Raw genomic sequence first — 19,210 nt, 5'->3', positions numbered from 1 at the left:
ACGTGAGGTTCTATCAAGTTTAAGGCTATACACGGCCCCCTTGCCTTATTCCATCATTGCAATATCAGGTATGTTTTCAAGCATAAAACCAACTACATCGGAAGAAAGATAAGCAGATATAGAAAAAGCTGAGGCTGATGCTACTGAGCGGGCATGGCTGCTGGCTTTGACACTTCATGTTTGCCCACTGACAGGGGGGGGGGTTGTTTCTGCTTCGTATCTTGCATCAGCCAGATTTGATACATTTCCCCCCTCAAGCCTTTGAAACTTTAGTAGGTAGTCAACAGGCACTTTACCTCGCGGCCTACTTAGCTCGGCTGTTTCGTATATAAGTAGTTGCGTTGGCGACACTCAGAGAAACAAAAGTGGTCAAAAAGTGCATAGTACACGATAACTCAACAATACACTGTTCTTAGATGCGTAAATATCATTGTATATGCACCCAGAACGCAAGGAGAGATGTGAGATTGGCGAACATACAATAATCTGTGTGATTTGACTTGATTTGACCAGTACACTAAACTTCTCGGACATAAGCGTGTGTTGGTTTCAAGTTTAAGAATCCCGCCCCTGGAGCCCTGGAATGCAGGACCCGACGAAAAGGCAGAGCTCGTTATTTCGTATCTGATTCTTCTCTGTTGCATAGTCATGATTTCTTGACGGGTAATTGGAATGGAATGTGAGAAGTGGAACTGTATCCCGAGCAGATGCATCTTGCGACGAGGAAACTAGGTGAGCTTGTGGTTTTAGAGGTAAGAAATGGTGTTTGGCGTCTGTGAAAAAGATAACTTTGTTGACATGGTCTCTGAGAGGATGGGAATTTTACATAATAAAAGTGTTTGACATAGAATGACGACGGCAGAAAGTGACCAGAGAGACACAAACTCTTCACCTGTTCACCGTGAGAGAGATAGATAATACACTCTGTCGATAGCACCTACAGGCCATTTACTGACACTATTGGTTAGTAGCACATTTCCCGTCGTACGTAATGAAACCACCAACGCTAGAACATGCGTAAACAGGCAATACGCATAGCACTCATCATCAGTCTTTCCGCCTTTCCCTCTACAGCAGCAACCTATTCATGGTGGAACAAGAAAGGATCCGTAATCGATGCAAATCACTCGACGGGGAAGGCTAGCAGTAGTCTCTACACTATATCTCAAACATCACACCCACCACACCATCATCCCGCGGTCTGTCTCACTCACTCAGCCAGCCAGCCACCTACCGCTATCACTATCATCGAGGCTTGACATGCTTAGTGCCCAGTTTCAACGTTAACAACGACCCCCTATTACCCATCTCCGTCCTCCACGCCAGCGCCATGACTCCAAAATCTATTCTTCCATTCTTCTCTTCGACCTCAAACGCCTCTCCTTCTTCCCCTTGTTCATCTCGGTCTCCTTCTCCTCCACCCTTCTCCTCGATAATGAAGCACAGCTGCTCCGACTCCCCCGGTTGCAAAAACGGTCGTCTAGGAGGACCTTGACTTTGATCTTGACTTTGCTGAGATATCCCTTCCCCGGTCATTGTTGATTCTCCCTGACCTACCCCTACCCCTATCCCCGCCCAATTACAATCCCTCCATTTTAACCCCCTCTGCACCTCTGCCAGCTGGGCCTTCTCCAGGAGTATCGCATCCTCGGAGCAATTTTCCAGCTGTGCTTCCAGCACCCATCTCCTCCTCCTCTTTCCATTCCCCGCTTTAACAGGCGGCAAAGAAGGCAAAGGACCGGCTTTCGTTCTCACAATCAGTGACGGCTTGCAGATGAACTGGTACATCTTTCGAAACGCCCTTGTGCGCCCGCTGGTCTCGGTAGCCTCATAGTACGATACCGTGACACCCAGAACGTGGGTTCCTTCCTCTTTGAGACCGAAGTTGAGGATCTTTTGGAGGGTGGTGCTGGGTGGAAGGAGGTCGAGGGTTGCTACTGTTTCTGTTTCTGTTTTTGCCTCTGTTGCGTTGTTACTGTCTTCGCCCCCGCTGGCGTTACTGCCGGTGATGACGTTGTCGTTGTCCGCGTTCGCTGTTGATGACCCTGACCCGGCGTTATCATCTCCTGCCGTATCACCCAGAACTAGTTTCGTCGTTTGCCCTGAAGGGGTCTGCATCTCGGCTTCGATCTTGACGTCGCGGATCGTCTTCTTCACGCTGGTGCCGCCCTCTCCGATTGGCGGAGCATTGTGGTTTGCGCATAGGGTGCAGCTGAACGTCTCGCCTACGTAGGCAGACCCGAACGAGGGTGGGAGGTTGACAATGGGAGAGAGGATGAAGGGCTCGGTGTTGTAGTATCCATCTCTTGTCCTTTCGCCACCTGTGCCTTCAGCTTCGTGGGCATCTTCTCCATGCTTCTTGATCGGACCGAGCGGGCTATACGCGAGCGATGCTGGTAGGGGTGGTAAATGGCGTTGTGGAAGGGCTGCGGGCGAGGTGCCGGCAATGGGAGAGGTCAAGGACGGTGGAATCACTGGAGGATGAAGTGGGAATTGCGGCACCAGCGAGGGTCGGGATAATCTTCAAGTTGGAGATCGAATGGATTAGCTACTCAACTTGAAGAGATGTAGTAATGATGCGACGGTATCAGATCGTCGGGCGACTAAACCTACCTCAACACCTTGAGCGACACTGAATGCGGCTCCTTGACCTCATGCGAAGGGAATCGTTGGTGGTTCATCCTCTATTCAGCAACGACAGGTAATGACGCCCTTTGAAAGGACTTTTGGCTGTCTGAAAATACGATATCTTGCAATATCTTGAAATAATTTAGGAGAGGTGAAGTCTAGGACTTCCGCTTGAGCCCCGTTTGGGAAACGTGAATGAACGTAATGCCAAGCCGAAGCCAAGTGTACGCAGTCTTGTGCTACACTAGTGTACGTACGGGCAACTTGAAGTGTGGGCCACACAGGAGCTTGAGTGGAGACTGGCACGCGGGCAGCAGGGAGACATCACTATGAGATTCAGGGGTATTGTTACTGTCGTTACTGCACACCCGTTCCTGGAAGCCTTCTGTGGATAGGTACCTCTACCTACCTCTAGTGTACGTACCGCCGTATCATCTTGAAGCTATTGCTGTTATTGCCAACAAACACAAGGTCCGTTCACAATGGCGGCAATTCAACCAGTGGTCTAAACAACATGTATTCTCTAGTTCTCCTATTTTTCTTCTTGTGTGATGACTATTCCCTGCTAGAGCTTTGCTACCCCCTCTTGACCGTAGACATTTGCGTGAAGAGAACCTGAGAAGCTTTGATAAAGAGATATTGAAGCGCAAGCATGGATATGAAAGGCCGACCGAGTGTACCAACAAGGTCGAGGGATGTTGACTGTGCACATCGTTTTAGTAAACGAATCAAACATCTACCTACCTGATCAAGCGTCCGGCTCAGACTCTTCGCTACTTCTGGACCTAGACTTCAATAACAGCAGCATCTCTAAAACCAACAAGTCCTACCATGCGCTCATAACATACCGAAAAGAGAGAAACCTGTGCAGCATTGTTGGCAAAACGTCACAGAAAAATAAAGCGTTTGTAGACGTCTTACATTGCCTCCCCTATCCACATCACTCATCGGGGACTGCGTCGCTATTGTAATGAGTCAGTGTGCCACCACTTCGTCATGTTCTATAAGATTAATCGACCCTCGTCTGGGCAGCAGCCTAGTGTGATGAGATAATCCTGAACAATGGAAAACAATCTTTACCCTTGGCTTAAGCCAATTTCTTTTTATCTTCTTTGGAATTCGTATCCCTGCCGAAGCATCAGCTGTAAGAGAATGTAAGGCTAACCACTAAGCCTAAGCACTCGCTGGCTTTCTAAGCTGCTAATGTCGTCAACGTGCCATTTTCAGAGGCCAGGGGGCGGGGGGACCTGGAAGACGGTTAGTTCAAGTGTTTAATACATGACATGGGGCTTTACATACCGCGCTATAGCCACCAGACATTCCGGGAGGAGCGCCGGGCGGAGGTGGGGGAGGGGCAGCAGACGATGGGGGAGGAGGCGGAGGGGGGGCTGCTTCAGTAGGAGGCGGTGGTGGAGGAGATGCCGAAGCACCGGGGGCACCGGGGACACCAGTAGCCGCAGCAGCAGGAGTTACCTGTCCAGCCTGAGCGGCATACCATTGTTGATACAGTTGGACGTAGCTATTGAAACCATTAGCTGGCTATCACTAATGAAATCGGATATCACTTACGCTTGATAGCCACCATATGCGGCGTATGGGTCAGCCGCACCAGCTGCAGCATAAGGGTCAGTAGCGGCAGCGCCGCCGTAGTATTGGGCATATTGGGCAGCATAATCCGTCGTGGCCGCTGCAGGAGCCGTGGGAGTAGGGGGCGCGACCGAAGGGCCACCACCAGGAGCAGGCGAGTTGGTGTAGCTGCTGTGATGGCTGTTGTCGTGGTGCCCGCCATGATGGTGATCTCTGTGGTTGTTGTTGTTGCTGTTGTTGTTGTTGTAGCCCCGCCCATGGTAAGAGTCGCCACCTCTGGGCTCCCGCTCCCGATCACGGTAATCCCTAGGACCGTTGTACTGGCGGGGCGGACGACTCTTGAACTCTTCATACTGTTGTTTGACGTTCTCCATCAGATCCTCGCAAAGCTCCTTGGCTTTCTCTACCATCTTAGGATCGGGACCAGCGACATGCAGATACATGTCGTCGTCACTCTCGCGGCCTGTTGATGCCTCGATGTAACCGGAGCCACGGCCCTTGATTTGGACTCGGCAGCCAGTCTCCTGTTGGATATGCTTGACGTAAGCGCCACCATGACCAACCACCTGGGCGCGGAGGTTGAATCCTGGGACGGGTTCAAGATTGATGGGGATTCTCTCTTCCGGCCATTTGCGCTTGAAAACACGTTAGCCCCAGTTGAACATAGCTGAGGGGCCTTTGGACTTACACGACCGTATTCATCACGTTCGACTTGTTCCTGGTCCCTGCGGCGGAACCGACGTTCGTCAACGAGTTGAGGAAGTTCCTGTTTCATCATTTCTTCGATTTTGGCGACGGCCTTTTCCAAACCTTCCTTGGTCGTGCTCGTGACATGCAAATACAGCGGAGGGTTCTGAAGTCAAATGCGTCAGCAACGAGAACTTGTAGACCAGTCTCGAGAAGCAATCACATACCGCAGGTGTCGCCATGCTCTTGTCGGGGTAGTAGCTACCGCGAGTGGTGACATCTTTGAACAGAAAACGGTCAATGAACAGTTCTCCAAACTTAACGTGTATAAAGGCGAGGCATACCGGCACCAGTCTCATCTTTGATCTATATTCAAGCAGCCAAGGTCAGCAATTGCAATGTGGATGGCCCTGTGCGAGCTACCATGCCTCCTGTAAGCAAGAGTATCTCGCACAAGATTGTACAGCATGAACGGAGACGCTAACAAGACAGATGCGGTCTCGCGAATGCTGACAGTCGATGAGTGGGTTAACCAAGGAGTAATTACCATTTTCTGGGTCGAACCCTTTGTCAAGAGATATCTGTTACGGAGATCGTTGACCTCGATATCCTTGATGAAGTCTCCATCGGAAATGTACATCTCTCCATTGATATTCGCGGGGACGCTGCCCTCTCTGGTACCGGCAGATCGAACGGGTGGGACATCGACATGTTGGATTCCTTTCCGAGCCTGTAGCTGGGCTTGAATACGGGCGGCAGCGGCAGCTACAAAGCGGTTAGCGACAATTGATATAAAAGGCCTCTATATCGCGAGCTAAATGCATACCAGCGGCAGCAGCAGGGTCAACTGCTGGCTTTGTGGAATCGGGAGTCGCGCTATCACGGGGTTTGGAAAGAGGGCTGCGGTCGCGATCCCGGCCGGAGTCCGACTTCCTCGCGGGAGGAGAACGAGACCGGCGGTCGAAGCGTGATACTCTTTTGGGTTCAGGCTCGGTCTGGTCAAAGCGAGAGCGCTTCGCGCTCCGACGTTCTGCGTCGTCCATATTCGGAGCGATTCGGTCGGGTGCCGGGTTGGGTTCTTAAATGTGTCGAATGGGCTGCTGATGGAGGCGTGATGTGTCGCGCCCAGGAATAGAAACGATCAGTGGATGCCTGGTAAGAATTGTTGGACTCTGAACTTGACAAGGACGAAAAAGAAAACGGGCCGCCTGTGTTGAAGACCACTAGCACTAGTTGGAGTTGGACCGTGACCTTTTGAAGACACCAGCCGGCAGTGCATGACATTTAAGCCTGTCCCGTCAAAGGGAAAGGGTTGGCTGTGGAGACTTGTGAAAACCCACGAGGCTGTGAGACGTGGAGCATCGGGCGCGCCGTCAGGTTTGTCTGTGATTGGCTCTTTGGACCCAAAATGCTGTGGATCGTTTCCGGTTTGGTGGTTTGGGCTCTCGATCTCAGGACCGCATTGCAGAAGTGGAAGCGGCAGATAACTGAAGTATCGCCGGGCCATGAAGGTGCACGGCGCCCTGTCCGGTAGAAGTTCCGGGAAAGTAGTAAGTACCCGACAACTGAAGTTCAGATTGCCAGTTGGACGACGGATCTTTCAGACGGGACGTTGAGCAACACCGAGTTTGGATGTCTGCGCTCCGGTTGCGACGGACTTTTCCACTTTTTCATCTGAATACAATGGTCGAATCATGACATATTAGGCCAACATGGCTGAGATAATTTGCTGAGTGTCCCATTGATTGTCTTTCATTCCTCTGAGTGTCCAGCCGACTGCGTCAAGCTACACTACAATGCCGATAAGCTACCTAGAGGTAGGTTGAACAAAAAACGGCACCACAACGAAGCTTCAACTGCCACGACTGGAGGCCCGGGCGGGCTTCGGCCGGCAGACAGGCAAATTTGCGACACTACCATTCGGCAACCCGAGCTTGGGACTAAGTAGCTGGGGCTCCTCTGTTTTACATTGGTCGATCCATGTTGGCCTCCACAATCGGCGGTCACATCGGTCACATCGCCAGTGCATCCCGCTAGCAACGAGGGCCTGGAGCCACGTCTAGAGCCCTGTGTTAATCACTGATCCTCCATCGAGCTCCGATGTTCGGGTGAGTCACTAGCGGCTGGTGAAAACATATCCAGTGGGTTTGATCCATCCATTTCCTCACCTCGTTGCCATCCTCCAACCCACCTCGTGCCTCCATCTGTCTGTACATACCTCCCCCCTCCCAGCTCACCACCACCGTAGCATACGTACTCGTCGGCTCCGGATCGATTTGCACGAGGGGCAGTGAAGCAAACTTCCCTCTCTCTATACATTATACTCGCGACGACCATGGCGTCTCGCGGCCTCGTGATGTCCGCGCCACTGCGCCGGATATCGGCGAAGGCAAGGGATGCCGCTCCCGTCGCCCGGCAGTCTCTTCCGGCGGCCATTGGCGTCCGGTACAGCTCCCACAGCAGCTCGACCTCTGCCATTGCCTACAAGGCCATCCGCCGCCGCCATGCGCCTCTCCCCGCTGCCGACGCTCCTCCTGCCTGGTCGTCCGCCCAGGCCGCCGTTTCCAACATCCTCTACGAGACGCCCTCCCCCTCGCTCGCCCCTCCCAAGCGTCACATCCTGAACTGCTTGGTCCAGAACGAGCCTGGTGTGCTGTCGCGCGTCTCGGGTATCTTGGCCGCCAGAGGCTTCAACATCGACTCGCTCGTTGTTTGCAACACCGAGGTTGATGATCTCTCCCGCATGACCATTGTCCTGACCGGTCAGGACGGTGTCGTTGAGCAGGCGCGCAGGCAGTTGGAGGACTTGGTCCCCGTCTGGGCCGTTCTCGACTACAGCAAGGCCGCTCTCGTGCAGAGAGAGTTGCTCTTGGCCAAGATCAACATTCTCGGCCCCGAGTACTTTGAGGAACTTCTCGCTCACCACCGCGAGATCACCGCCGAGGCCACCGAGGGCGAATCTGGCAAGCTCGAGAATGGCGGCGAGCACAGCCTGGAGGAGACTGCCAAGGACTTCCACCCCAGCCGCTTGGTCGCCAGCGAGGCGTTGAGGCACAAGCATGAGCATCTCAAGAGCATCACATACTTCACCCACCAGTTCGGCGGCAAGGTATTGGATATTAGCACTAACAGCTGCATTGTCGAAGTGTAAGTTTGATTCACCCTTTGGTCTCGCGCCCCTGTCAAGCTTACTTACTAACCACTCTTCCACAGCTCCGCGAAGCCCGTCAGAATCGACTCTTTCCTCAAGCTCATTGCCCCCTTCGGCATTCTTGAGTCCGCCCGTACTGGTCTCATGGCCCTGCCCCGCTCTCCTCTCTACGAGCACGGCGAGGAGACCCATGTGAAGGAGGCCGATGACGTTGTTGATGCTAGCCAGCTTCCCCCTGGTTAAATGTGGGATGGTGTGTGCAAAAGGAATGGGGGAAAAATGGGAAAGGATTTACCCAGGAGTTGTGGATCGGATTGGTCAATTGGTCCTCTTATTTTCGCACTTTGCAGAATTGTCTTCATGTGCCTCGTCTATTCTAATAGCTGCAGCGGCGTTACAAGAATCACATGAAAAGTAGTTGATCAGCCTTTTGCAGCATCTCGAAAAATCTGTCATCATTTTATGTCGTTTCTCTTTTGTCTTATTACCCGTCTAGATAGAATACAATAAGACGAACCGATGTGAAGGAGGGAAAAAAAAAAGCCAAGAACTTTTGTGTGTAACTGAGAATATGGTTATATTAACCAACCAAACCCCCTTAACCCATGGAATACAACGCCTGCCTTACTGCTGCCATGATATGCTTACGATGTACGAAGAGTGGATAGAACCAAGATGCAACCAAAAGAAACCTTGTCATATCGCTTCTGCTCAAAGTATCCTACCGTTGTTGACGACGAAAGCCTCAAGGGCAGCTAGGTAAAAGCACAAACGTGATTAGCTCAAGCTTCATCCGCGGGGCAGAATAAGATCGCTTCACTTACAGACGGCAGCCCAGAGCCTATTTTCGGCTCGGGGAAGACCAAGGACTGAGGACCATAGAAAACCTCGTCATCAACCTCCTCAGGGTGCCTAGGAAGGCAGTGCATGAACTTCCAGCCGGGCTTCGCGCCGCCACGCTTAGCCAGCTCGTTGGTTATCTGGAAGCCGGCAAACGCCTTGAGACGCCTCTGGGTCTCGGCCTCCTGACCCATGGACACCCAGGTATCGGTAACCAAGATATCAGCGTCCTTGACAGCCTCCTCGGGGACCGTAGTCTCGATCAGCTTGCCGGGCTTGGCAACGCCCTCGGCGACGCTGAGGATGATCTGCTTCATGCGGTCGGGAATGCCGTAGCCGGCGGGCGAGGCGACGGCAATGTCGACGCCCAGCATGACGCAGGCGGTAGCCATGTCGAAAAGTACGTTGTTAGAGTCGCCGACCCAGGCGACCTTCATGCCCTCGAGTCCGAGGCTGGCCTCGTGGGCGGGCTTGGTGGCAAAAGCCTCGTGGATGGTCTGGAAGTCGGCAATGGCCTGGAGCGGGTGGAAGTCATCGGACAGGGCGTTGATGACAGGTACCGATGAGTCCCTGGCGAGGTCGGCGACGTCGGAGTGAGGACCGACGCGGGCTACCATGCACGAGGTCATGGAGGAGATGACCTTGGAAGTGTCATAGAGAGACTCGTTGACCTGTGGAAAGTGTCGTTAGCGATCGAGGTGCTGGTCGTTGCGCATGTATGTGTCTCCTTTAGGCAAGGGGAGGGACGATGGAGCCGAGACGGTAGTTAACACTTACACCCAGTTGGATGTCATCCTTGCCGAGGAACATGGGGTGGCCGCCCATGAGGGCCACAGCGGCCTCGGTCGAGACACGGGTCCTGGTGCTTCGCTTGCTGAACATCATGGCCACGGTCCGTCCCTTTAGCTTGCCGTCCAAAGTGCGGGGTACCTGGCCGGGGCCAGCAGCGAAGGCGGCCTTGGTGGCCTGCTTGTAAGCAGAAGCATTGAGGACAAGCTTGGAGAACTCGGCAGGGCTAAGCTGGCTGATGGAGAGAAGATGGCGGGGGGTACTGCTGGCGGCGCTGTTGGACACAGAGCGAGCCTGGATTTGTCCGACAGCGGACTTGATGGTGCGAGTAGTTGCCCGGGACATCATGATGGCGATGGTGAGGTGAGACGGGTATCTGGTGAGGACAAGGAAGGAGAGAAATGTCAAACGAAGAAAAAGTGCAATGGGGTATCTTAAGAAATGAGAGATGAGTTGTGAAAGAAGTGGGAAAGTGAGTCAGCCAGGAAGAGTGGCCCTGGGGGGAAAGCTGCAGTACTAGGAGGTAGTGTTTATCAAGGCCCTTTCCACTTCCTTCATGAATCAATTCGCGAACCGTGACTCTTCACAGGTACCCTGGTCTTTCGTCCTTTCTCTTTTCAGCCCCAGACTTTCGGAATAGCCTCTTCCCAGTCTGCAAAACCCACAGTCAAGGAACAAGACGATTAAGTAGCTCACTGTTGAGGGCCCTTACGGGGATGAGCTTGGTAGCAGGGAATAGGTCTCTTGGGCCAAAAGATAACAGCCAAGAGTTGAATTGCACAACAATTTGATTTTGAAACTGCACCGATACCGGCTATCTGCACGTTTGTCTTCCAACTCTTTATTTTATCCTTCTTGCTTTTATCTTTTTCTCTCTCTTTGAGCGGTCTTACATACTCAGTTCCTTCACGCTCACAATCAAATAGCCCAGCCACAGCTGATTCCCGCCTCCAACCGCCAATGGAGCTCAGCATGAGGTGTGTCATTCAGGATAAGAACCCTAGACTTAGTGTGAGGGACGGGTACATGCAGGTCTGACGAATTGGAGCTTGTTTAATGGTTGGTTACTTGAGCTTCACTCCACACCACGACGGGACAAGCCGGTGGGGTGTCTGGAGCCTCTGGGCAAGCCCGCTGGCGGGACTGGGCTTCTCCAAGTTCGGGGTTGCGGCCCCACCCAGGGGCATGCCGTTCAATCGTCCATCATCCATCCACTGGGAATTTGGATGCAACCGACGAGGGGAACAGGCACATCCGGTCACCGGTCCCATCGCGACCTCGCGGAAGGGTGAGGGCAAAGAGTTTCCTTCCGTGTTCCGGCGCCGGAGGTCACGCAAACCAAGAGCCATGCAGGCACGGCAGGACCAATCATCCTAAGCGGAAGCTGATCCCGGTCGCGCACAGGGCAACCTTGTGGGCATACACTAGTGTAGAAGCCGCTATTTTGGTGTAGTCCCGTCTTGGTGCAGCACTACCTTAACTGCATGAAGGCACTGTCAGCCTGTAGAATAGTGCCAACTCACGCATCATGTTGTTAGTGCATGGCTCGTGATCTAGGTACCTCCATATCCGAAGACTTGATGTGTCGGCTGCGAGCCCAACTTCAATCTCAACGTCGCCGAAACACCAACCGTCCTGCTTTGTTGCAACAGCATTCCAGTATAAATCGTCCATACTATACTTCTTCGATTCATTCTCATCAATTTCCCTAGACATATTGTTCATTATATCGAGTTCTTCTAGCCTACCAGTCCATCTTATCCTTGATCAACCTAGTATCTAGAGGTACCTCCCTGCCAACACCCGACCGTTTAACTCGTCCGTTGTCGTTATCGCAGGAGCGTCCAAGCTTCACGGCAATCTACCATTGCTCGTCTGCCTGCGATCATTCATCCACTCATTGCCCATTTCAGTCTTTACACTTCATTCATGAGGGCTTGAGAACCGAATCCAGCACAATCATTTCGACATGTCGTCTTCCGACTTCGAAACCGAGCGGTCCCCTCTGCTCGCGGCGTCGACAAGCAGTAGGGATACCAAAACACTGGCCGATTTAACCGATGGAGCACTCGAATCTACGCCTCTGCTTTCGACGTCCAACACAACACCACGCCATGACGGACGCGATGATCCAGACAGAGCTTCTTTGGTCTCGGCTGGGGCTTCTCATTCTGGAGATGGAGTAGCACCAGCGCGGTCGACCACGAAGTCGACGCGATGGCCCTCCATTATCGCCGCGCTATTGTTGATGGGGCTCGCAGCCTCCATCGCTATTGGCGCTTTTTTTGTTCCAGCTGCGGTTGAGAAATATGCCAAGGAGGCCATCGTCATCGAGCCGACAAACTTGGCGCTCGAGTCTATCACTACCGATGGCGTCCGTGCGCGAATCCAAGCAAACTTCCGTCTTGATGCTCAGCGTGTCAAGAATGTCCATATTAGACGAGTCGGCCAGTTCACCACGTGGCTGGCTAAAGAGCTGGCAACAGAGGAGACGAGGGTCAAGGTTTACTGGATTGATCACGATAACATGTTGCTCGGAACTGCTGGCCTCCCTCCCTTGACGATTGCCATCGCGAATGGCCACAATACTGAGCTTGATATCGTTGCCGATTTGGCTCCTGGTGATGCCGATACCATTCGGACCATTGCGAATCAGTTCTTGGGCGGGAAAATGGATACAGTTCGTGTACGGGGAATAACGGAGATCACGGTCAAGACAAGATTCAACATTCCCTTGGGAACGCACGCTGTTTCGGAAACAATGGAGTTTGAAGGTCAATCCCTCTACCGTCCCTTCGCAGCATTGTTATTTGGCGAAAAGTCATTCTTATAAATGAGAACAAACATGTGCTACGCCCCGACGTTGTGTCCTTCCACCACAATGACCTTGAATCCATACTGATGCGTTTATTGTAGGCAAGGAATTGCCCCCGCTCCCCTCCTACAACATTACCGGTCTTAATTTTGAAGAGAGGCCCTTACCCGGCGATGATAGGCAGGGAATGGCAGCCGACGTTACCGTCACCACCTTCAACCCTTATCCAGTTGCTTTTGACGTACCCGCGCTCAAGTTCGAGGTCTCGGTTCCGGGATGCAAGAAGCATGGCCCGGCCATTTCTGTCGCCACCGCCCTAACCGATGTCATTGCTCTTAGGCCGGAAGCCGATGTCAAAGTCACTGCCCATTCCATCGTCGAAGAATTGCCAGAGCCTCTTACCCGTCCCTGCCCTGGTGGAACCTTGTCGCCGTTGGACAAGCTCTTTGAAGCCTACGTTGCAGGTGAGCCTGTATCGGTTCTCGTACGAGGTCAGAAAGATCAAGGTGGAGAGGTCCCTGGTTGGATCGGGGATATCATCTCCAGTGTTACGGTCCCTGTACCTCTTCCGCAACAATCCTTTGACGACTTGATTCGTAACTTCTCTTTGACGGACGTATCATTCTCCCTGCCAGACCCGTTGGCAGATCCCGACGACCCCAATTCGAACCCCAAAGTGTCGGGCACTATCGTCGCTTTGGCAGCCCTCCCATCGGAACTGAATATTGGATTGAACGTCTCCAGTGTCAAAGCCAAAGCGGATGTGTTTTATGACTCCAGGAAGCTAGGCGAACTGGAAATTGACGAGAAGGCCAGCTCCATTCAAATCGACGGCGGTCCCGGTGAAGAAAACTTGATTGAGATCACATCACACGTTCACGATACACCGCTCAAGGTTACCGACGATGACGTGTTGACCGATGTTATTCAGGCCCTCCTTTTTGGTGACACCGATGTCATTCTCGACATCAGCGCTCTTGTCGACGTTGGCGTACATACAATTCTTGGACAATTTGTGGTGAAGGGTGTCCCCGCGGAGGGCAGAATTCCGCTCAAACGTCCGTCTCTTCTCCAATGATACTTTGTCAGTCACCTTGCTACTGTTGGCGATTATGCATCTCTTGTCGATGCTATCCATCAGTCGCTCACGCATACCTCATGGACATCTCAGAAAACTGACATCTCGCTCCTTCACTAGCCCTTGGAAACGATCTTCTCGGCTCTATGCAGCCTCAAGTGGGAGAACTGGAAGTTGTTGACACTAGCCCAGTCTCAATATCTCTACAGGCGTCAGTTAACGTAACCAACCCTACTCCATACGCGGCCTACATTCCTTGGATTAGCATCAACATTTTGAAAAATGGAACTGTTCTCGGCGAGGCGCGTGCAAAGAGACTAACAATCAAGCGTGGAAACAATACAAACCTGAAAGTGACGGCACTATGGAGGCCTTCTTTGGCCGGAGAAGATGGCGTGCAAATCGGCCGGGATTTGATTTCGCAGTACATATCCGGTTATAACACAACCGTGACGCTTAGAACACATCTGGGTACTATTCCATCAAAGCCAGAGCTGGGCAAAGCGCTGTCAAAATTCAACTTTACGCTCCCAATGCCTAGACTTAGCGTGCCTGGCGACGATGAAGGTGGACGACACGATGGGGACGGTAGCACCAATGATACGGCTCCTCACTTTATTCGAGGCGCGACCTTTCACATATTCTCTTCTCAAGCCACATTTACGTTAGCCTCGCCCTTCTCACGAAACACGATTTATATCGAGCACATCAATGCTACAGCCCTGTACAATCACACGGAGGAAATCGGACGAATCAAGTATGATTCACCGTTTGGTTGCCCTCCGGGGGTGTCCACCACGCCTAGGTTGCCGGTGGACTGGTCTCTGGACTCGGTTGGACGTGATAAGGTGAAGGAAGCATTAGGTGGTAGGCTGAAGCTTGATGCGAAGGCTACTGTCAGTGTCAGGATTGGATCCTGGACAGAGACGCTGTGGTATGTTGGAAGGGGAATAGGAGCGAGCGTCCGCCTCTGAGAAAGACATACGAGAGATTTGCTTATGGGTTGGATTCAGGACGGTTTGCTTGCTTGAATTTCTTGAAGTGTTAGGTTGGAATATTGCTGGAGTGCTCTTTGTTGGGACCTCTTCTCCATTCCTTGTTTTTCATCGAATACCTGATTTTGTCTTCTGGGTTATGTGAAGGAGTTACTGGCGTTGTTGGGGGTTGAATAATTTGCAGGCACGATTGGCAAGGGAGCAACAAGAGCACATAGAGCGACGGGCTGCTAGTTGATACTGTAGATTTTACACTGTATTTTCTCATGATTACATGATCAAGAGAAAGGGCGTACTGGATCAGACAATACCTTCTTTTCTGTCTTTCTGGAAAGGCTGGTTGCCGAGGCAACTGGATCTGAAGCTGGGAAAGGGGCTGGATCTTGGGGTGGTTTGTTGGAGAACGACATAATCCGCCAAAGGCCCAAGAAGCTTGGTCCTTGAATCATTACTACACCATTTCGGCATGTACAGAAACAATCAGGAAGAAGGTAACAATAAACGAACGGAAATTATTAGCATATTTGTACATTTTAATTACGAGAACGTCTTTGGTTCTCGATGTTCTAACAGGCGTTCGTTATCGGCATGTGTTTCCCCGCAATTTTTGGGCGACGCTGCAACTGCAGCCAACCTAATGAGGTACTGCTTTACACTACCAATTTACACAAGTGGAAATTTCTGATTTTTTCAAAGCCTGCGCACCTTGACGACCAGGCTCCAACATTCTCACAACCCACTTTCAAGAACCACGTTTCTTGTTGTGACCTTGGTTGTTGTTCACATTTTTGTACCTGACATAGCAAAGTCAAGTACCTCGAGGCAAACCACCACATCATGGCCGCTCAAGCTTCAACTTCGGCGGCTCAGTCCGAACCCCGTCGTAACGACTATAGCTCCGCCTCTGACTCTGGCTCCGATGCCTCTTCTTCTTCTGGCGACGAGGATGAGTGGCTCGACCAAGACGAGGAGCAAGAGGAGGCCCCCGCTATCATCTCCTTGCTCGACGACCATGTCTTCCCCGACGTTGTCTCCATGCTGAACTACTGCAAGGATAAGGGTCTTGATTTCCTTGCCATTCGCGACCGTCTCAACTTGGATTTCTACGGCTTGATCAAACTTATCAACTTCAGTAGGTCTCCAGTCTCCACAAGCTAAATAGGCAGCCTGCTGACAACATATTAGTCCGTTCCAAGGTTCACGAAGGCGTCCCTCTTCCCGCTGAGATCACTGCCGCCGATCTGGAGGATGACCGCTATCTCAAGCCCGTCCTTGATGACGACGCCTTGATTTTGTGCCTGGATGATCTCCCTGAGTCCAGCGGTACCGGCGCTGAGGCTTCTGCTGCCGGCACCCAGAAGGGCGCGGATGCGCCTGCTGTGGATGAGTTGATCCAAAAGAACGCCGAGCTCCAGGCTCAGCTCGAGCAGCTGTCCAAGCAGTTCTCCAATTACCGCCTTGCCGTCCAGCAGACCCTCGATCAGCGCTGGCAGGCTGATGACGACGACAAGGATGCTGCCAAGGGCAAGGCCGCCGCCGCTGCTGCTGCTGCTGCGCCTTCAGGTCCGGCCCCCGAGGGTCCTGCCGCCAAGGAGGGTGCTTCCGACTACTACTTCGAGTCATACGCGCACAACGACATCCACGAGACCATGCTCAAGGACACGGTCCGCACCGAAGCCTACCGCGACTTCATCTACCAGAACAAGGACCTCTTCGCCGGCAAGGTCGTCCTCGACATTGGCTGCGGCACGGGTATCCTGTCCATGTTCTGCGCCAAGGCGGGTGCGAAGCAGGTTATCGCCGTCGACCGCTCGGAAATCATCGACAAGGCGCGCGAGAACATTTACGCCAACGGGCTTTCGGACGTGATTGTTACCCTCAAGGGCCGCATCGAGGAGGTGATCCTCCCCGTCGAGAAGGTCGACATCATTGTGTCCGAGTGGATGGGCTACTGCTTGCTGTACGAGGCCATGCTCAACAGCGTTTTGTGGGCGCGCGACAAGTACCTGGCTCCCCAAGGTCTGCTCGTCCCCAGCCACGGCAACATGTGGATCGCGCCCGTGTCGGAACAGGAGTACATTGCCGAGTACGTTGACTTCTGGCGCGACGTGTACGGCTTCGACATGAAGGTGATGCAGAAGGGCATCTACGAGGATTGCCGGATGGAGGTTCGTCCCGCCGAGACCGTGTGCGGCACCCCGGCCTCGTTCGGGTTGTTGGATTTCCACACCGTCAAGGTCGAGGACCTCGTGTTCACGGCTAAGTGGCAGAGCGCCTTCGACGACAAGGCCGAGAGCCACGACGGCTTCCTCGTCTGGTGGGACGTTTTCTTTGCGCGCAACCGCGTCGACGAGTCCATCAAGCTGGACACCAAGGCGCAGGAGTGGGTGGCTGAGACGGCCGGCAAGGGCGGCGATAAGGACGCCCGGGTGGCGTTTACTACCGGACCGTTTGGTGAGCCTACCCATTGGCGACAGGGCCTGATGCTGTTGGACAAGAACAAGGTCAAGGAGACGAAGCCGGCTCCTGGCAAGAAGATTGCAGGCGAGATTGAGTATATCACCGCCGAGAATCACGAGCGCGGATTGAACTTGAGGGTTACTTGGGCTGCCGAGGGTGAGAAGGAGCAGACTCAGACTTGGCTGTTGCACTAGTGGGATAACGTTGAGTGGCGTCTGGCGCTGTGAGCTAAAAAGGTCTGGAAGGGTTGTCTTTACATGGATGGGTTAGATTTCTTGTACGATCTTAAACATTGGGAAGCTCTGTATAGCCGTTACATAAGATAGAGTCACTTATGGTGTCTATAGGCAAATCTGTTAGAATGCAGTAGCACAATTCTGCGTTGCTGGATGTCTCGAATATCTGAGGCCGCTATAGTGAGATACATGTGTATATCGATCGTTATTTGACTCGTGAAGTCCAATAACAAGGACACTTAGCGAAGAATGATATCTAACGAGAAGCAGCCCATACACGTGCTCATTATGGCTTCAGAAAGCCAAAACCAAGACAAACCCAGCCTTCGTGCTCATATTTTTTCTTCCCATGGTATCTAACAATTGCCCCCAAAAAGAAATTCGACTTTCGAACATACGTTCGTGTTGTTCCCTGCATCATTTACTTCCCCCAGGACCTTGCGTCTCTGAATTCGAAGGCCCAGCCCCTCCATCCTTCGGCTTATACTTGGGCATTTTCTCATACGCATTTGGGCTCGGCCTCCTTTCCGTCTTCTTTCCTTTATTGCCGTGTTTCCTCCCACGTCCATGGTCGTGGTTACAACCACCCTCCCGGCCATCATGGTCATGATCATGGGAATGCCGGTGGCCCCTGCCACTACTACCACCGCCGGATGTGATTCGTTTATCTTGGTCAGGTTCTGGGTCCGAGTCGGAATCGGAGGAGGATGAAGAGTCGGAGGAAGAAGAAGAATCGTCACTGGACTCGTCTACGCCTTTTGGTCGGTGGTAGATGCAGCAGACTGTTTTGTTCATGGCACGCCGGTGGTGTTAGCATATGTATTTGTCAGAGTGTGTATGTATGCGCGCAAGGTAATTGAAGAGTGGGGGGGCAGATGGAGAACCCAAATCAACTAACCTTTGGACTTCTTCCTGCCGAGACCTTCGTTGTCAACGACATCGCTACGCCATTGTACAGATCGCCCGTTCGAGTGTGCGCCGCGAAGTCGCAAGATGGCCGGAGAAGAGGTCTCGGTTTGGGTTCGGGTTGGGGCAGCGGTTTGGCTGGTGGACGGTTGCGCAGGCTGCGCTTGCCGTTGGGCGACGGAGGTCATTGTGTGATTGTATCAAAGTTTGCTGTTGTGTTTTTGGGACGTATGTGTTTGAACGGGTGGTTGTATGTATGCGGTAGGTAGTCGTAGAGGTAGTCGGGTCCGGGAGAAGATGAGGTTTTGGGAGCGCTTCTTTTCTTCTTCTTCTTTTTTTTTCTTTTCTTCTCTACAAAGGCGCGGTTTCAAGGGTGGTGTGGTCTGTTCGAGAAAAGAGTTAGGTGATCGTCGTTTGAAGGCCGTCCGGTCATGCGACAAAAATTGCGGTCTGACGGAGTCTGGGGAAGTTTGTGTGATCGCCGCTGCTGACGAGGAGCGTGCCTGGCAGGAACTGGAATTTTCATGCGACTCTTGTCGCGGGGTTCCAGGCTGTTCTGTTATCTCGATCTGAAAGCTAGCTCTCGGCCTGTCTGTCTCCCTTGACCCGTCGCGCAATGGGTATTGGTCGGCAGGTTGCAGTACCTTCTAGACTTGAATACCGTAGGCCGAAGACGAACGAACTTGAAGGTGTGTTGGGTGTAGTACGTAGTATACCTAGAGGTAGGTGTGGTGCATTCAGTGTGGGACACGTTACTTAACACGCCTCGGTGTAGTGTGGGTCGATGGCCGTTAGAGCAACCTTTGATGACGGAAGAATCGCAGCCGCTGAAGGTTTTCGGTTTTGGCGCTATGTACGCAGTACTCTTCCCGTTTCCCCCACGTCCCCGCTTCCCTTCGTCATTCCACCTTCCACATTCCTCTGCCAAAATAAAAGCCCAAGAGTCAATGCAGGGCACCCAATCAAAAGGTGGGGCGAAGATCGCCTGCGGGAAGGAAGTCGAATTGACAAGGGTCCCCTGATAGGTCGAGCGCAAGC

At 52.6% G+C, this 19,210-nt stretch overlaps 7 protein-coding genes across 9 annotated transcripts; 3 read left to right on the top strand and 4 right to left on the bottom strand.

Moving 5' to 3' along the window:
- Positions 1–1,021: 1,021 nt before the first annotated feature.
- NCU01664 (DUF974 domain-containing protein) lies at positions 1,022–2,809 on the bottom strand. The gene is made up of 2 exons (XM_951777.3): positions 2,614–2,809; positions 1,022–2,521 (listed from the first exon to the last, which is right to left on the bottom strand). Exons 1-2 carry the CDS (start codon positions 2,679–2,681, stop codon positions 1,246–1,248), a joined length of 1,344 nt encoding a protein of 447 aa, XP_956870.3. The 5' UTR covers positions 2,682–2,809; the 3' UTR covers positions 1,022–1,245.
- A 294-nt stretch (positions 2,810–3,103) lies between these two features.
- NCU01665 lies at positions 3,104–6,257 on the bottom strand. Of its 2 annotated transcripts, XM_011395173.1 has the most exons (9): positions 5,729–6,257; positions 5,450–5,667; positions 5,247–5,268; positions 5,130–5,182; positions 4,904–5,068; positions 4,198–4,850; positions 3,928–4,147; positions 3,550–3,875; positions 3,104–3,491 (listed from the first exon to the last, which is right to left on the bottom strand). In XM_011395173.1, the coding sequence occupies exons 1-8, from the start codon at positions 5,943–5,945 to the stop codon at positions 3,852–3,854; spliced, it is 1,572 nt and encodes a 523-aa protein (XP_011393475.1). In that variant the 5' UTR covers positions 5,946–6,257; the 3' UTR covers positions 3,104–3,491; positions 3,550–3,851. The 2 variants fall into 2 exon arrangements, with proteins under 2 accessions (XP_011393475.1, XP_011393474.1); XM_011395172.1 differs by having other exon boundaries at positions 3,104–3,875.
- Positions 6,258–6,901: 644 nt separating this feature from the next.
- Positions 6,902–8,684, top strand: ilv-4 (isoleucine-valine-4). The gene is made up of 2 exons (XM_951779.3): positions 6,902–8,049; positions 8,116–8,684. The coding sequence occupies exons 1-2, from the start codon at positions 7,238–7,240 to the stop codon at positions 8,294–8,296; spliced, it is 993 nt and encodes a 330-aa protein (XP_956872.1). The 5' UTR covers positions 6,902–7,237; the 3' UTR covers positions 8,297–8,684.
- arg-12 (arginine-12) lies at positions 8,479–10,498 on the bottom strand. The gene is made up of 3 exons (XM_951780.3): positions 9,671–10,498; positions 8,878–9,564; positions 8,479–8,808 (listed from the first exon to the last, which is right to left on the bottom strand). Exons 1-3 carry the CDS (start codon positions 10,028–10,030, stop codon positions 8,698–8,700), a joined length of 1,158 nt encoding a protein of 385 aa, XP_956873.3. The 5' UTR covers positions 10,031–10,498; the 3' UTR covers positions 8,479–8,697.
- A 798-nt stretch (positions 10,499–11,296) lies between these two features.
- Positions 11,297–15,087, top strand: NCU01668. 2 transcript variants are annotated; one of them, XM_011395174.1, is made up of 3 exons: positions 11,297–12,456; positions 12,599–13,555; positions 13,696–15,087. In XM_011395174.1, exons 1-3 carry the CDS (start codon positions 11,652–11,654, stop codon positions 14,547–14,549), a joined length of 2,616 nt encoding a protein of 871 aa, XP_011393476.1. In that variant the 5' UTR covers positions 11,297–11,651; the 3' UTR covers positions 14,550–15,087. The 2 variants fall into 2 exon arrangements, with proteins under 2 accessions (XP_011393476.1, XP_011393477.1); XM_011395175.1 differs by having other exon boundaries at positions 12,599–15,087.
- A 167-nt stretch (positions 15,088–15,254) lies between these two features.
- Positions 15,255–17,419, top strand: prm-3 (putative arginine methyltransferase-3). The gene is made up of 2 exons (XM_951782.3): positions 15,255–15,702; positions 15,756–17,419. The coding sequence occupies exons 1-2, from the start codon at positions 15,408–15,410 to the stop codon at positions 17,222–17,224; spliced, it is 1,764 nt and encodes a 587-aa protein (XP_956875.2). The 5' UTR covers positions 15,255–15,407; the 3' UTR covers positions 17,225–17,419.
- NCU01670 (type 1 phosphatase regulator ypi-1) lies at positions 17,298–19,032 on the bottom strand. The gene is made up of 2 exons (XM_951783.2): positions 18,165–19,032; positions 17,298–18,048 (listed from the first exon to the last, which is right to left on the bottom strand). Exons 1-2 carry the CDS (start codon positions 18,358–18,360, stop codon positions 17,684–17,686), a joined length of 561 nt encoding a protein of 186 aa, XP_956876.1. The 5' UTR covers positions 18,361–19,032; the 3' UTR covers positions 17,298–17,683.
- Between the last annotated feature and the right edge of the window lie 178 nt (positions 19,033–19,210).

Source organism: Neurospora crassa, linkage group II (genome assembly GCF_000182925.2).
Source record: "Neurospora crassa OR74A linkage group II, whole genome shotgun sequence".
In the NCBI taxonomy this organism is placed as follows: domain Eukaryota; kingdom Fungi; phylum Ascomycota; class Sordariomycetes; order Sordariales; family Sordariaceae; genus Neurospora; species Neurospora crassa.
The sequence above is the reverse complement of the archived record's forward strand: the minus strand, read 5'-3'. Positions and strand labels throughout refer to the sequence as shown.

Coding starts and splice junctions, on each gene's coding strand:
- NCU01664 (XM_951777.3), bottom strand. CDS start 2,681: ATGAACCACCAACGATTCCCTTCGCATGAGGTCAAGGAGCCGCATTCA. Junction 2,522..2,613: donor GTGTCGCTCAAGGTGTTGAG/GTAGGTTTAGTC, acceptor TCCAACTTGAAG/ATTATCCCGACCCTCGCTGG.
- NCU01665 (XM_011395172.1), bottom strand. CDS start 5,945: ATGGACGACGCAGAACGTCGGAGCGCGAAGCGCTCTCGCTTTGACCAG. Junction 5,269..5,449: donor AGGGTTCGACCCAGAAAATG/GTAATTACTCCT, acceptor GCTTGAATATAG/ATCAAAGATGAGACTGGTGC. Junction 5,183..5,246: donor CAAAGATGAGACTGGTGCCG/GTATGCCTCGCC, acceptor TTCTGTTCAAAG/ATGTCACCACTCGCGGTAGC.
- ilv-4 (XM_951779.3), top strand. CDS start 7,238: ATGGCGTCTCGCGGCCTCGTGATGTCCGCGCCACTGCGCCGGATATCG. Junction 8,050..8,115: donor AACAGCTGCATTGTCGAAGT/GTAAGTTTGATT, acceptor ACTCTTCCACAG/CTCCGCGAAGCCCGTCAGAA.
- arg-12 (XM_951780.3), bottom strand. CDS start 10,030: ATGATGTCCCGGGCAACTACTCGCACCATCAAGTCCGCTGTCGGACAA. Junction 9,565..9,670: donor AGGATGACATCCAACTGGGT/GTAAGTGTTAAC, acceptor CACTTTCCACAG/GTCAACGAGTCTCTCTATGA. Junction 8,809..8,877: donor TAGGCTCTGGGCTGCCGTCT/GTAAGTGAAGCG, acceptor GCTTTTACCTAG/CTGCCCTTGAGGCTTTCGTC.
- NCU01668 (XM_011395174.1), top strand. CDS start 11,652: ATGTCGTCTTCCGACTTCGAAACCGAGCGGTCCCCTCTGCTCGCGGCG. Junction 12,457..12,598: donor GGAAACAATGGAGTTTGAAG/GTCAATCCCTCT, acceptor CGTTTATTGTAG/GCAAGGAATTGCCCCCGCTC. Junction 13,556..13,695: donor GGGCAGAATTCCGCTCAAAC/GTCCGTCTCTTC, acceptor CTCCTTCACTAG/CCCTTGGAAACGATCTTCTC.
- prm-3 (XM_951782.3), top strand. CDS start 15,408: ATGGCCGCTCAAGCTTCAACTTCGGCGGCTCAGTCCGAACCCCGTCGT. Junction 15,703..15,755: donor GATCAAACTTATCAACTTCA/GTAGGTCTCCAG, acceptor ACAACATATTAG/TCCGTTCCAAGGTTCACGAA.
- NCU01670 (XM_951783.2), bottom strand. CDS start 18,360: ATGACCTCCGTCGCCCAACGGCAAGCGCAGCCTGCGCAACCGTCCACC. Junction 18,049..18,164: donor CGGCAGGAAGAAGTCCAAAG/GTTAGTTGATTT, acceptor TGAACAAAACAG/TCTGCTGCATCTACCACCGA.